Source organism: Pseudophryne corroboree, chromosome 1 (assembly GCF_028390025.1).
Source record: "Pseudophryne corroboree isolate aPseCor3 chromosome 1, aPseCor3.hap2, whole genome shotgun sequence".
In the NCBI taxonomy this organism is placed as follows: Eukaryota; Metazoa; Chordata; class Amphibia; order Anura; family Myobatrachidae; genus Pseudophryne; species Pseudophryne corroboree.
Window position 1 is genome coordinate 318,872,045 of NC_086444.1, and position 15,312 is coordinate 318,887,356.

General features: G+C 47.6%; 1 protein-coding gene across 13 annotated transcripts in view; it reads right to left on the bottom strand.

The window, feature by feature from the left end:
* The window catches only part of NCOR2 (nuclear receptor corepressor 2), a 713,121-nt gene that overhangs the window by 169,428 nt on the left and 528,381 nt on the right, over window positions 1-15,312 (bottom strand). For all 13 annotated transcript variants that reach the window (XM_063964578.1, XM_063964589.1, XM_063964577.1 and 10 more), the window contains one exon: window positions 14,760-14,902. In XM_063964578.1, the coding sequence (XP_063820648.1) occupies window positions 14,760-14,902 (143 nt within the window). The remainder of the gene's footprint in view (window positions 1-14,759; window positions 14,903-15,312) is intronic.

The following is a 15,312-nucleotide window of genomic DNA, read 5'->3' on the forward strand; positions in this document are numbered from 1 at the left end:
ACTTCAGTATTAATCCACCTTTCCAAAACACAGAATGCAGTAGCTCTACAAAATGAAAACGGCACTTGAAAATGATAATATATTTATTTATGTTTTCTTGGTTTGCTAGTTCGAATAAAATGCATAAAAGGTGTAGAAATAATATGGTAGCCCAACAAAGCATACCATTTAACAAAAAACAAAAAAAGACTACCTAACACATATGCTGTCACTTCTGATTTTATTTAAGACAGGATGCCTGGACATTACGGGGGTGGGGTCATTCAGAACCGATCGCACGCTGCCTTTTTCGCAGCCGTGCGATCGGGTTTGAACAGCGCATGCGTATGGACTGTAATGCGCAGGCGAGTCGGCCGCTGTCGCCGGGTAGCGACGGATTGAACAAAGAAAGCGTTCGCATCGGAGAATGCAAGAAGATTGACAGGCAGTCTGGGGGTGTCAACTCACCGTTTTCAGGGAGTGTCCAGGAAAACGCAGGCGTGCCCGGCCGTTTCCAGGGAGGGTTCCTGGCGTCGGCTCCGTCCAGGATCACCACAACGGCTGAGTAAGTCCTGAGCTGTGCAGAGACTGCACAAACTTTAGTTTGTGCAGCTCTCTGCACAAGCGTTCCCACCTCTGCACAGCGACTACCCCCTCCCCTGTAGGCGGCGACTACCTGATCGCTGCAGTGCAAAAAATAGCCTGCGTGGGATCAGGTCTGCATGACCCCCTAGGATTCTCGACTATGGACTATTTAAAGCTTTCTGTAGCATATGGCTGTATTTCCCAATCTTTCTTGAATTACAGCACCCTATAGAACCAGCTTTTTTTTTTTTCATGGCACTCCTAGGCCAAAAAAAATATTAAATTAAACAAAATGTAGTCACTATTACTTGTTTTGCATATCACATTGACCATAAAATATTTTATTCGGTCCTGGCCACTGACATATGGCAACCCTCGCAGGTGCCCAGAGGCACCCCAGCAACCAGTTTGGCAATCGCTGGCATAGGGTGTTATTGTCCAATCATTACGTTACAATAACTATGTAGGGTGTACATTCCTTGTAAGAGGGGACTCTACTCAAGTAAACAGTCAACTCATAACTGTCATTTTTAAAACCCGTAATGATTGACTGGTGCGCTATCACCTTCCACTTATCACTAAGGAGTCTATTCATGAAGCAGTTAAAAGAGTGGAGAATTGAGCCTGTGGAGAAATTGCCCATGGCAACCCATCTGCTGCTCCATACAATTGTATAGTATGCAAATTATAAATGTTACTTCAATGCTGATTGGGTGCCATGGGCAACTTCTTCACAGGCTCACTTCTCCACACGTTTAACTGCTTCATGAATAGACAGACCCCTTTATCACTTCTCCAGGCATAATACATCTGCCCATGTGTTCCTAGGCACCCTGGGGTGCCACGAGGCTCTTGCAGGGGGTGCTACGGATTGGTGGCCCAGGGCCAAATCAAATAACTGAACCTAAAGGATGACAGGTAGGCGCAATTTACTTAATTTCATATATTTTCCCAAATATATCAATAATGAAACTTTTATTTTAGGGGTGCCGTGAAAAAATAGGATTTTAAATTACCTACCGGTAAATCCTTTTCTCATAGTCCGTAGGGGATACTGGGGTTCCATTTAGTGCCATGAGATATAGACGGGTCCACTAGGAGCCATGGGCACTTTAAGAATTTGATACTGTGGGCTGGCTCCTCCCTCTATGCCCCTCCTACCAGACTCAGTCTAGGAAACTGTGCCCGAGGAGACAGACATACTTTGAGAGAAGGATAGATAAAGATCGATTCCGAACCAGCACACACAAACAAGAGGAAAGCTATGCTAACTCAACTTTAAAACAGGAACAGCAACAGCTGAACCAAAAATACTTAACAAAGTAACAGTGCAGGAAGAACGAAGCACCGGGCGGGCGCCCAGTATCCTCTACGGACTACGAGAAATGGATTTACCGGTAGATCATTAAAATCCTATTTTCTCTTACGTCCTAAAGGATACTGGGGTTCCATTTAGTAACATGGGGATGTACCAAAGCTCCCAAACCGGGTGGGAGATTGCCGAGGTACCTGCAGAACTGATTGACCGAACTGAAGGTTCTCAGAGGCCAAAGTATCTAACATGTAAAACTTAGCAAACGTGTTTGAACCAGACCAAGTAGCCACTCGGCAGAGCTGTAAAGCCGAGACACCCCGGGCAGCCGCCCAGGAAGAACCCACCGACCTAGTAGAGTGGGCATGTACAGATTTTCGAACCGGCAAACCTGCCGTGGAATAAGCATACTGGATAGTGAGCCTGAGCCAGCGTGCAATTGACTGCTTTGAAGCAGGACACCCAATTTTATTAGGATCATATAGAACGAACAGCGAGTCGGATTTCCTGTGACGTGCTGTCCTCTTTACGTATACCTCCAAAGCCCTCACAACATCCAAAGACTTTGAAGTAGCGGTAGTGTTGGTGATAACCGGAACCACAATAGGTTGGTTGATGTGAAACGCAGACACCACTTTTGGAAGAAATTGCTGGCGAGTTCTGAGACAAAGCCCCCAGCTCCGACACACGTCTTGCTGAAGCCATGGCCAACAGTGTGACAGTCTTCCACATAAGATATTTTACGTTTACCTCCTGTAATGGTTCAAACCAGTCCAATTGGAGGAACTGCAGCATCAAATTGAGATCCCAAGGTGCCGTGGGAGGCACAAAGAGAGGATGGATGCGCAGAACATTTGTTTTTGAAAGAAAATGGACAAGGCCGAAATCTGGACGTTTATGGAGACCAGACATAGGCCAACTTCCACACCTGCCCTCTCACACCAAGAGACAAATTTCTTCCAAATACGGTGGTAATGTTTAGACGTTACCCCCTTCCTGGCTAGAATCAGCCGTTCAACTTCCATGCCGTCAAACGTAGCTGCGGTAAGTCCTGATAGACGAACGGGCCCTGTTGCAGAAGATCCTCGCGAAGAAGTAGAGGCCACGGATCTTCGAGGAGCATCTCCAGAAGGTCCGTGTACCAGGCCCTTCTTGGCCAGTCTGGAGCAATGAGTATTGCTTGAACCTTTCCCTTTTTATTCTTTTGAGAATTATTGGGATCAGAGGAAGTGGAGGAAACACGTACACCATCTGATATACCCATGGAGTCATCAGAGCGTCTACCACCACTGCCTGTGGGTCTCTCGACCTGGAACAATACCGCTTCAGCTTCTTGTGGAGACCATCATGTCAAGTTGTGGATATCCCCACCGACATGTCAAGCAACTGAACACCTCAGGGTGAAGGCCCCACTCCCAGGGTGTAGGTCGTGTCTGCTGAGGAAGTCTGCTTCCCAGTTGTCTACTCCCAGAATGAAGACCGCTGAGCAGTCCACAGCGTTTTTTTCTGAGCAGAGGAGAATTTTTGACACCTCTGACATTGCTGCTCTGCTTTTCGTTCCGCCCTGTCGGTTTATGTACGTCACTGCCTCACATTGTCCGACTGGACCTGAATGGCCCGATCTTGAAGAAGAAATTAAGCCTGCAGAAGGGCGTTGTATATAGTTCCAGAATATTGATTGGAAGGACGACTTCCTGACTTGACCATCTTCCTTGAAACTGCACCCCCTGGGTGACTGCTACCCAACATCTGAGGCTTGCGTCCTTGGTTAACAGGATCCAGTCCTGAATTCCGAACATCCGACGAGGTGATATCCTGGCTTTTGGCGACATGTGAAGATGCGATCCGGACCATTTGTCCAACAGATCAAGCTGGAAGGGTCTTGCGTGAAACCATCTGTATTGAAGCGCCTCATAAGAGGCCACCATTTTCCCCAGAAGGCGAATGCATAGATGCACCGATATCCGGGTTGGCTTCAGGACATCCCGAACCATCGACTGGATTACCAATGCCTTTTCCAATGGAAGGTACACTTTCTGCGACTCCGTGCCATTATCATTCCCAGGAATGGGAGCCTCCATGTTGGCTCTAGGTGAGATTTCGGAGGTTTCAGAATCCACCAGTGATCCTGGAGAAGTTTGGTTGAGAGACCAATGCTGTCCAGCAACCTCTCCCTGGACGACGCCTTTATCAGAAGATCGTCCAGGTACGGAATTATGTTCACTCCCTGCTTGCGGAGTATAAACATCATCTCTGCAATCACTTTGGTGAACACCCTCTGTGCCGTGGAGAGACCAAATGGCAGGGCCTGGAACTGGTAGCGACAGTCCTGCAGTGCAAACCGTAGATATGCCTGATGAGGCGGCCAGATCGGAATGTGAAGGTACGCATCCTTGATATCCAGAGACACTAGGAATTTCCCTTCCTCCAGACCTGAGATCACCGCTCTCAGAGACTCCATCTTGAACACTCTTAAGAACTGGTTAAAGGACTTGAGGTTCAGAACTGGTCGTACTGACCCGTCCGGTTTCGGTACCACAAACAAGTTGGAATAGTACCCCTTGTTGTGCAGATGAGGTGGAACTGGAACAATAACTTGAGTCTGTACCAGTTTTTGGATGGCCTGCTGTAAAGTTATACTTGCCTCTTGTGAAGCTGGTAAGCCTGATTTGTAGAATCTGTGAGGTGGGAGCTCTTGGAACTCCAGTCTGTAGCCCTGGGAAATAAGATCTATGACCGAGGGATCCCGGAGCGAACTTGACCAGATGTGACTGAAGAATTTTAGTAGGGCTCCCACATGACAGTACTCCAGGCATCGCGGTCCACCGTCATGCTGAAGGCTTTGTGGAAGCAGAGCCTGAGCTCTGTTCCTGAGCACCTGCTGGTTTGCGTGGTTTACCTCTTGCGCCTCTGGAGGCCGTAGAAGCACCTCTGGATTTTCCCTTAAACTTGGCTGTCCGAAAGGACTGTAAATGTGAAACTGAATAAGCTTTCCTGGCTGGGGAGCTGCGGAAGGAAGATACGTAGACTTACCCGCAGTAGCTTTGGAGATCCATTTGAATGTGATCCTGTGAATGGTAGGCCTGCCATACCTTTCCTGGAGTGCGCATCAGCAGTCCACTGGCGTAGCCACGAGCCTGTGCATGCTGACACTGCCATAGCCGTGGTGCATGCATTAAGCTCTTTTATGGCTTCCACCATAAAGTTCGCAGAGTCCTGTATATGCTGCAGGAGTAAAACAACATCCCCCCTAGACAAGGAATCTAACCCCTCAATTAGGTTACCTGACCATTTAGCAATGGCTTTTGTGATCCACGCACATGCAATAGCGGGTCTCTGGGCCACCCCAGGAGCAGAGTACAATGATTTGAGTGTAGTCTCAATTTTACAATCAGCCTTATCTTTTAGGGAGGCTGCACCAAGGACAGGCAATACAATTTTTCGTGACAGCGTAGAGACTGGTGCGTACACTATCGGTGGATTTTCCCATTTTTTCCAATCCTCCAGAGGAAAAGGAAAAGATGAGAGCAACCTTTTAGGAATTTGAAATTTCTTATCAGGATTAACCCACGGTTCTTCAAATAGGGTATTCAATTCCTTTGATGCAGGAAAAGTGACTGAGGACTTCTTTTTTACATTAAAATAAGATTCCTCACACTCCTCTGACACCTCATCAGGAATTTGCAGAACCTCTCTGATAGCCTCTATAAGAGCCTCAATTCCCTGTGACAGAGTAGCACACCCCTCCCCCTCCAAATCCACCTCACCCTCCTCCATGTCTGACCCGTCAGAGTCAGACTGCAGGATATGGGCCAGAGATCGTTTTTGCGGACAAATGGGATGGGATTGAGACGCTGGTTTGGGGACTGAGTCTCTATTCATAAACACATCCAGTCTGTCTTAAGTATTGCGTCTCTTTCTCATTGCAGGATAGCCTTGTTGAAATATTTGAGATCATTCCATTAATTAAATTAACCCACTCCGGTTCCGCTATTCTGGGAAGGTGCACTGCCCTGAGCACCGAGTAGTGAGCACCCTGGTGAAGAGGAACACTCCGCTGTACAAGAAACACACTCTTTGCCTGACATAGGCTCTCATTCCGAGATGATCGTAGCTGTGCTAAAATCATTCACACTGACATGCGGGGGGACGCCCAGCACAGGGCTAGTCCGCCCCACATGTCAGTGCCGCCCCCTCCCCCCCCCCCCCGCAGAAGTGCAAGGCCATCGCACAGCAGCGATGCCTTTGCACTTCAAGAGTAGCTCCCGACCAGCGCAGCTTTAGTGTGCTGGCCGAGAGCTACTTGTTGCTCCCTGGCCCGCAGCAGCTGCGTATGACGTCATGCAGGCCACTCCCCGCACGGTCCGGCCACGCCTGCGTTAGCCGGACCGCGCCCACGAAACGGCGGCCAAACGCCGCCGTTCCGCCCCCTCCCGCCCAGCGACCGCCTCTGCCTGTCAATCAGGCAGAGGCGATCGCAGCCCAGCTACGGCCTTCAGCCGTCTGGCATGCGCCGGCGCATGCGCAGTGGGTACCCGTTTGCTCGGCTGCGATAAAAAGCAGCAAGCAAATGGGTCAGAATGACCCCCATAATGTAAATGTGACAGCACACACAGGAAAAGGTTAAGCACAATTAACCCACAAAGAGCCCTTCAGGGAGACACAATTATTTGGAGCCAGCCCCCACCGTGCCCTTATCGCTAATGCCAAGCTTAGCCGGGTCGCAGACTAAGTACCCGGATAGGGGACTTAGTACACTAACAATTGCTCCCCCCTGCTATGACCTCCTGGTACCGCTGAGGTAATCTGGAGTCTCAATGGAGGAGCTGCGCGTCCCTGTCAGTCAGCGTCTGTGTCCACTGCAGAGGGGAAATGACGCTGGTGTGCTGCTGGATCCGCTCATAGTGAAGGCCCCGCCCCTTCAATGGCACGCGGTCTTCCCGCTTTTTTTATACTGGCTGAGGTAATCTGGTGTTTAAAATCGAGAGAAACCGTTTTAAGGCTGTTTTTGCCAGAGTGGGTACTGTGTACTGACGCAGCTGTGTACTGTGTCTGGAGACGCATTCCGCCCGTTTAGAAGCTGTGAATATGAAGCTTTAGAAATAAGAGTAACAGCAAACAACTAAAACATACACATAAGTGCACTAACCAGACACTTCACTGCTTAAGGGACACATTATTCTTTACATAGGACAGTAGGGAAAACCATTATAACATATCATTACTTGATGATACTAAGCAAGTTTAGAGCTGCTGCTGAAATACGTCTCTGGCTAATAGCATCGCCTGCAAATTCTGAAGGAAGACAGTTTGTGGGCTGAAATATATTACTTGTATATATGACAAACATGAGGATGCAGCTTACTATTTTGTATACATTATACCTATCAGAGGTCATTAGATGCTAGCAAATTGATACTCATTTAGACTGCTGCCACTTTGTGCAAGCGATGGACAACATTAACTTTCCTGTGGTGCTAATTGTAGTGCCATACTGGCAAATTACTTTGGTGGTGTGCGCATTTAGTAGAGCACAGGTTACATGTTGATGACGGTGGTATCAGTGCTTTAAGAACAGATTTTATTTTCACTGCATTCTTTTTAGCAAGGTCAGATTTTCTCTGACAATTTATGAAGGCCAAATCTCATACATCCATAGCAATCTTAACTACAGCAGTTAAGTTGTGACAAGGACAAGAGAACACTCTCTGGAGTAAATTTACTAAGATGGGAGTTCTATTTAAGATGGGATGTTGCCCATAGCAACCAATCAGATTTTACTTCTCATTTATCTAGCACCTTTTAGAAGATAATACTTAGAATCTGATTGGTTGCTATGTGCAACATCCCATCTTAAATAAAACTCTCATCTTAGTAAATTTACCCCTCTGTGTATTATAAGCCTATCTGCAGTCCTCATTTATTCCTGCCCACTGGGTGAAAAAATAAAAAGATGAAGAAAAAAAAAAAAAAAAAAAAAAAGAATACTTTGTATATAATATATTTATTTATAAAGCATGACAGCACAAGCAACCAGCAGACAGTGTGTTCGAGACTTGAAAGAATCTCTATACTCTGTGTGCTCGGTTTAATAATTTTGCTGGCACAATCATAGACCGTCTGTGCTTATTTTTCAAGAGATGGAAAAGTACAACAGAGGAAAAAAACTAAAAGGGAAAGACTTAAGTATGTTAACTGACATTAACAAGGAAAAAAATAAATAGAAATGCATAAAGCACTGTAGGAATCTGCTGTTTTTGGTCTCCAACAAACATAAGACTGTAATCATAGCCACATTTGGTAAACAGTCTCACTACTCACACTGGTTATAGAAGAGAACAAGGATGCAAAACCTTTTCCTGCCTGCCACCAATAAACACTAAGCATATTTAGCAAACATGCAGGAATCGCAGGCTGCAATAATAAGAATTTACTTACCGATAATTCTATTTCTCATAGTCCGTAGTGGATGCTGGGACTTCCGTAAGGACCATGGGGAATAGCGGCTCCGCAGGAGACTGGGCACAAAAGTAAAAGCTTTAGACTAGCTGGTGTGCACTGGCTCCTCCCCCTATGACCCTCCTCCAAGCCTCAGTTAGGATACTGTGCCCGGACGAGCGTACATAATAAGGAAGGATTTTGAATCCCGGGTAAGACTCATACCAGCCACACCAATCACACTGTACAACCTGTGATCTGAACCCAGTTAACAGTATGATAAACGTAGGAGCCTCTGAAAAGATGGCTCACAACAATAAACAACCCGATTTTTTTGTAACAATAACTATATACAAGTATTGCAGACAATCCGCACTTGGGATGGGCGCCCAGCATCCACTACGGACTATGAGAAATAGAATTATCGGTAAGTAAATTCTTATTTTCTCTGACGTCCTAGTGGATGCTGGGACTTCCGTAAGGACCATGGGGATTATACCAAAGCTCCCAAACGGGCGGGAGAGTGCGGATGACTCTGCAGCACGGAATGAGAGAACTCCAGGTCCTCCTCAGCCAGGGTATCAAATTTGTAAAATTTTGCAAACGTGTTTGCCCCTGACCAAGTAGCTGCTCGGCAAAGTTGTAAAGCCGAGACCCCTCGGGCAGCCGCCCAAGATGAGCCCACTTTCCTTGTGGAATGGGCTTTAACAGATTTTGGCTGTGGCAGTCCTGCCACAGAATGTGCAAGCTGAATTGTACTACAAATCCAACGAGCAATCGTCTGCTTAGAAGCAGGAGCACCCAGCTTGTTGGGTGCATACAGGATAAACAGCGAGTCAGATTTTCTGACTCCAGCCGTCCTGGAAACATATATTTTCAGGGCCCTGACTACGTCCAACAACTTGGAGTCCTCCAAGTCCCTAGTAGCCGCAGGCACCACAATAGGTTGGTTCATGTGAAACGCTGAAACCACCTTAGGGAGAAATTGAGGACGAGTCCTCAATTCTGCCCTGTCTGAATGAAAAATTAGGTAAGGGCTTTTATATGACAAAGCCGCCAATTCTGAGACACGCCTGGCTGACGCCAGAGCTAACAGCATGACCACCTTCCATGTGAGATATTTTAATTCCACAGTGGTGAGTGGTTCAAACCAATGTGATTTTAGGAACCCTAAAACTACATTGAGATCCCAAGGTGCCACTGGTGGCACAAAAGGAGGCTGTATATGCAGTACCCCCTTGACAAACGTCTGAACTTCAGGCACTGAAGCCAGTTCTTTCTGGAAGAAGATCGACAGGGCCGAAATTTGAACCTTAATGGATCCTAATTTTAGGCCCATAGACAGTCCTGCTTGCAGGAAATGCAGGAAACGACCGAGTTGAAATTCCTCTGTGGGGGCCTTCTTAGCCTCACACCAGGCAACATATTTTCGCCAAATGCGGTGATAATGTTTCGCGGTTACATCCTTCCTGGCTTTGATCAGGGTAGGGATGACTTCATCTGGAATGCCTTTTTCCATCAGGATCCGGCGTTCAACCGCCATGCCGTCAAACGCAGCCGCGGTAAGTCTTGGAACAGACAAGGTCCCTGCTGGAGCAGGTCCTTTCTTAGAGGTAGAGGCCACGGGTCCTCCGTGAGCATCTCTTGCAGTTCCGGGTACCAAGTTCTTCTTGGCCAATCCGGAGCCACGAGTATAGTCTTCACTCCTCTCCTTCTTATGATTCTCAGTACTTTTGGAATGAGAGGCAGAGGAGGGAACACATACACCGACTGGTACACCCACGGTGTTACCAGAGCGTCCACCGCTATTGCCTGAGGGTCCCTTGACCTGGCGCAATATCTGTCCAGTTTTTTGTTGAGACGGGACGCCATCATGTCCACCTTTGGTTTTTCCCAACGGTTTACAATCACTTGAAAGACTTCTGGGTGAAGTCCCCACTCCCCCGGGTGGAGGTCGTGTCTGCTGAGGAAGTCTGCTTCCCAGTTGTCCACTCCCGGAATGAACACTGCTGACAGTGCCACCACATGATTTTCCGCCCAGCGAAGAATCCTTGCAGCTTCTGCCATTGCCCTCCTGCTTCTTGTGCCGCCCTGTCTGTTGACGTGGGCGATTGCCGTGATGTTGTCCGATTGGATCAATACCGACTGACCCTGAAGCAGAGGCCTTGCTTGACTTAGGGCATTGTAAATGGCCCTTAGTTCCAGGATATTTATGTGAAGAGACGTTTCCATGCTTGACCACAAGCCCTGGAAATTTCTTCCCTGTGTGACTGCTCCCCAGCCTCTCAGGCTGGCATCGGTGGTCACCAGCATCCAATCCTGAATGCCGAATCTGCGGCCCTCTAGAAGATGAGCACTCTGTAACTACCACAGGAGAGACACCCTTGTCCTTGGAGATAGGGTTATCCGCTGATGCATCTGAAGATGCGATCCGGACCATTTGTCCAGCAGATCCCACTGAAAAGTTCTTGCATGGAATCTTCCGAATGGAATCGCTTCGTAAGAAGCCACCATTTTTCCCAGGACTCTCGTGCATTGATGCACTGACACTTGGCATGGTTTTAGGAGTTTCCTGACTAGCTCGGATAACTCCCTAGCCTTCTCCTCCGGGAGAAACACCTTTTTCTGGACTGTGTCCAGAATCATCCCCAGGAACAGTAGACGTGTTGTTGGAATCAGCTGTGATTTTGGGATATTTAGGATCCACCCGTGCTGACGTAGCACTACCTGAGATAGTGCTACTCCGACCTCTAACTGTTCCCTGGACCTTGCCCTTATCAGGAGATCGTCCAAGTAAGGGATAATTAAGACGCCTTTTCTTCGAAGAAGAATCATCATTTCGGCCATTACCTTGGTAAAGACCCGTGGTGCCGTGGACAATCCAAACGGCAGCGTCTGAAACAGATAATGACAGTTTTGTACCACAAACCTGAGGAACCCTTGGTGAGAAGGGTAGATTGGGACATGGAGATAAGCATCTTTGATGTCTAGAGATACCATATAGTCCCCTTCTTCCAGGTTCGCTATCACTGCTCTGAGTGACTCCATCTTGAATTTGAACCTTTTTATGTAAGTGTTCAAGGATTTTAGATTAAAATTGGTCTCACCGAGCCGTCCGGCTTCGGTACCACAAACAGCGTGGAATAATACCCCTTTCCCTGTTGTAGGAGGGGTACCTTGATTATCACCTGCTGGAAATACAGCTTGTGAATAGCTTCCACTACCGCCTCCCTGTCGGAGGGAGACGTTGGTAGAGCAGACTTCAGGAACCGGCGAGGGGGAGACGTCTCGAATTCCAATTTGTACCCCTGTGATACTACCTGCAGGATCCAGGGGTCCACTTGCGAGTGAGCCCACTGCGCGCTGAAATTCTTGAGACGGCCCCCCACCGTGCCTGAGTCCGCTTGTAGAGCCCCAGCGTCATGCTGAAGACTTGGCAGAAGCGGGGTAGGGCTTCTGCTCCTGGGAAGAGGCTGCCTGGTGCAGTCTTTTTCCTCTTCCTCTGCACCGGGGCAGAAATGAGTGGCCTTTTGCCCGCTTGCCCTTATGGGAACGAAAGGACTGAGTTTGAAAAGACGGTGTCTTTTTCTGCTGAGAGGTGACCTGGGGTAAAAAGGTGGATTTTCCAGCCGTTGCTGTGGCCACCAGGTCCGATAGACCGACCCCAAATAACTCCTCCCCTTTATACGGCAATACTTCCATATGTCGTTTGGAATCCGCATCACCTGACCACTGTCGCGTCCATAACGCTCTTCTGGCAGAAATGGACATCGCACTCACTCTAGATGCCAGGGTGCAAATATCCCTCTGTGCATCTCGCATATATAGTAATGCATCCTTTAAATGCTCTATAGTTAATAATATACTGTCCCTGTCCAGGGTATCAATATTTTCAGTCAGGGAATCCGACCAAGCCACTCCAGCACTGCACATCCAGGCTGAGGCGATTGCTGGTCGCAGTATAACACCAGTATGTGTGTATATACCTTTTAGGATATTTTCCAGCCTTCTATCAGCTGGTTCCTTAAGGGCGGCCGTATCGGGAGACGGTAACGCCACTTGTTTTGATAAGCGTGTGAGCGCCTTATCTACCCTAGGAGGTGTTTCCCAACGTGCCCTAACCTCTGGCGGGAAAGGGTATAGTGCCAATAATTTATTAGAAATCAGCAGTTTTTTATCGGGGGAAAACCACGCTTTATCACACACCTCATTTAATTCATCTGATTCTGGAAAAACTACTGGTAGTTTTTTCACACCCCACATAATACCCTTTTTTGTGGTACTTGTAGTGTCAGAAATATTCAATGCCTCCTTCATTGCCGTGATCATGTAACGTGTGGCCCTACTGGACATTACGTTTGTCTCCTCACCGTCGACACTGGATTCAGTATCCGTGTCTGGGTCGACCATCTGAGGTAACGGGCGTTTTAGCGCCCCCGACGGTGTCTGAGACGCCTGAACAGGCACTAATTGATTTGCCGGCTGTCTCATGTCGTCAACAGTTTTTTGCAAAGTGCTGACACTGTCACGTAATTCTTTAAATACGACCATCCAGTCAGGTGTCGACTCCCTAGGGGGTGACATCACTAACACAGGCAATTGCTCTGCTTCCACATCATTTTCCTCCTCATACATGTGGACACAATCGTACCGACACCCAGCACACACACAGGGAATGCTCTGAAAGAGGACAGGACCCCACGAGCCCTTTGGGGAGACAGAGGGAGAGTTTGCCAGCACACACCAGAGCGCTATATATATATATATATACAGGGATAACCTTATGTAAGTGTTACTCCCTTTATAGCTGCTGTTTTATATTAGCTGCCAATAGTGCCCCCCCTCTCTTGTTTTACCCTGATTCTTGTAGCAGGACTGCAGGGGAGAGTCAGGGAGCCGTCCTTCCAGCGGAGCTGTGAAAGAAAATGGCGCTTGTGTGCTGAGGAGAAAGGCTCCGCCCCCTTCACGGCGGCCTTTTCTCCCGCTTTTTTCAGGAAAACTGGCAGGGGTTAAATGCATCCATATAGCCCAGGAGCTATATGTGATGCATTTCTTTAGCCATATAAGGTTTTTATATTGTTCTATTGCGTCTCAGGGCGCTCCCCCCCAGCGCCCTGCACCCTCAGTGACCGGAGTGTGAAGTGTGCTGAGAGCAATGGCGCACAGCTGCAGTGCTGTGCGCTACCTTATCTGAAGACAGGAACGTCTTCTGCCGCCGATTTCTCCGGACCTCTTCGCTCTTCTGGCTCTGTAAGGGGGCCGGCGGCGCGGCTCCGGGACCCATCCAGGCTGAACCTGTGATCGTCCCTCTGGAGCTAATGTCCAGTAGCCAAGAAGCCCAATCCGCTCTGCACGCAGGTGAGTTCGCTTCTTCTCCCCTTAGTCCCACGATGCAGTGAGCCTGTTGCCAGCAGGACTCACTGAAAATAAAAAACCTATTTAAACTTTTACTTCTAAGCAGCTCAGGAGAGCCACCTAGCATGCACCCTTCTCGTTCGGGCACAAAAATCTAACTGAGGCTTGGAGGAGGGTCATAGGGGGAGGAGCCAGTGCACACCAGCTAGTCTAAAGCTTTTACTTTTGTGCCCAGTCTCCTGCGGAGCCGCTATTCCCCATGGTCCTTACGGAAGTCCCAGCATCCACTAGGACGTCAGAGAAATTAATATATAGAGCTAGACAAAGTAATGTAAGCACCAAAAACTACATGTATAAATATATGTACAAAGGCAAACGCTGAGAGAAAAGCCACCACTTTCCATGGTATTCCATACATGTTCCAGCTCTGTCACTCTGTGCAATATGTCTATCTGCCTGGGGTATGGCATTCCCAGACATGGTATAGCTGGGGTGCACATGCATGGTATGGAGATTAATCCACGTCATACTGCATGTGCACAGCGCTCTCCCCCCATCACCCACCAGTCACCAAAATCCTCCACCCCCACTGAGACGGCAGGTCACTGGGCCCCACTTCTGGGGACAGCTACTGTCACTGCATATGTAGCCACTCTCCTCAGCAGCAGCTTAAATCCTACTTTTAACAATATTAGAACAAGTTTTAAGCATTCTAAAGCAACAAAGTCTATGCGTCAGGAAGTAGATGCAGAAAATATAATGCACTCAGCCAGGAGATACTGCCCACACCAAAACAGATTTAATTAAGTGGTTTTTGGTTTCTCCAAACTCATCCAGATCAGAGTAAAATCCATTCTGACCGTATGAGTTACTTGGCTGTACATAACTCCAGCTTTGTGTACCAGAGTTATTGGTGCACGCCGGCCACAGTTAGAATGGCTTCAGTAAGCCAGGGCTAGCATATAGGTCCGCTTTGTAACAGACAAGAGACACCGTTTTTACCGACACTCTGTTATACAGCGTGCATTTTCTTCTGTGGCATTCCGAATATCATAAATACAGATGTGACTGACAAGCCCTAGTTCCTTACCATCTTCAGTTTGTGCTGCTGTAAGATGCCATCTAAGTTCTGCCTCTTCTTGTAGTTGAAGTAGAAGTTCTTGCACTGGGACACTGTTTTGGAGCCCACCATTCTCGCAATGGCAGACCAATTGCGGCCATATTCAAACAGACCTAAGTAAAAGATTTGTATGGTTAATCATTGAAGAGGATGAAGCAGAGCGAAATGAAGCATTACTATGTCATTGTTAAATCCCAGACCTTGGACGTGAGCCTGCTGATATGAAGAGTGAATGCTCACCCTTTGTCTCTGGAGTACCAGCTCAATCAGTCATTAGCCTGACAAGTTCAGGGTAAATGCAGGACACAGAGGGGAAATTAACTACTTACACTCAGATACCAATTGCCAAACCAATTTTGTTTATTTTGTTTGCAAACATTACGGACTCTTCAAACATAACTTGTAAAAAAAGAGCAGTGATTGCTTTTCTTCAATAAAAATATATATTTTATATTTTTCATATAAAACAGAGAATGTGGGGAATTATCTAGATTTGTAGGCAATTTACAATGTTATGCATGCA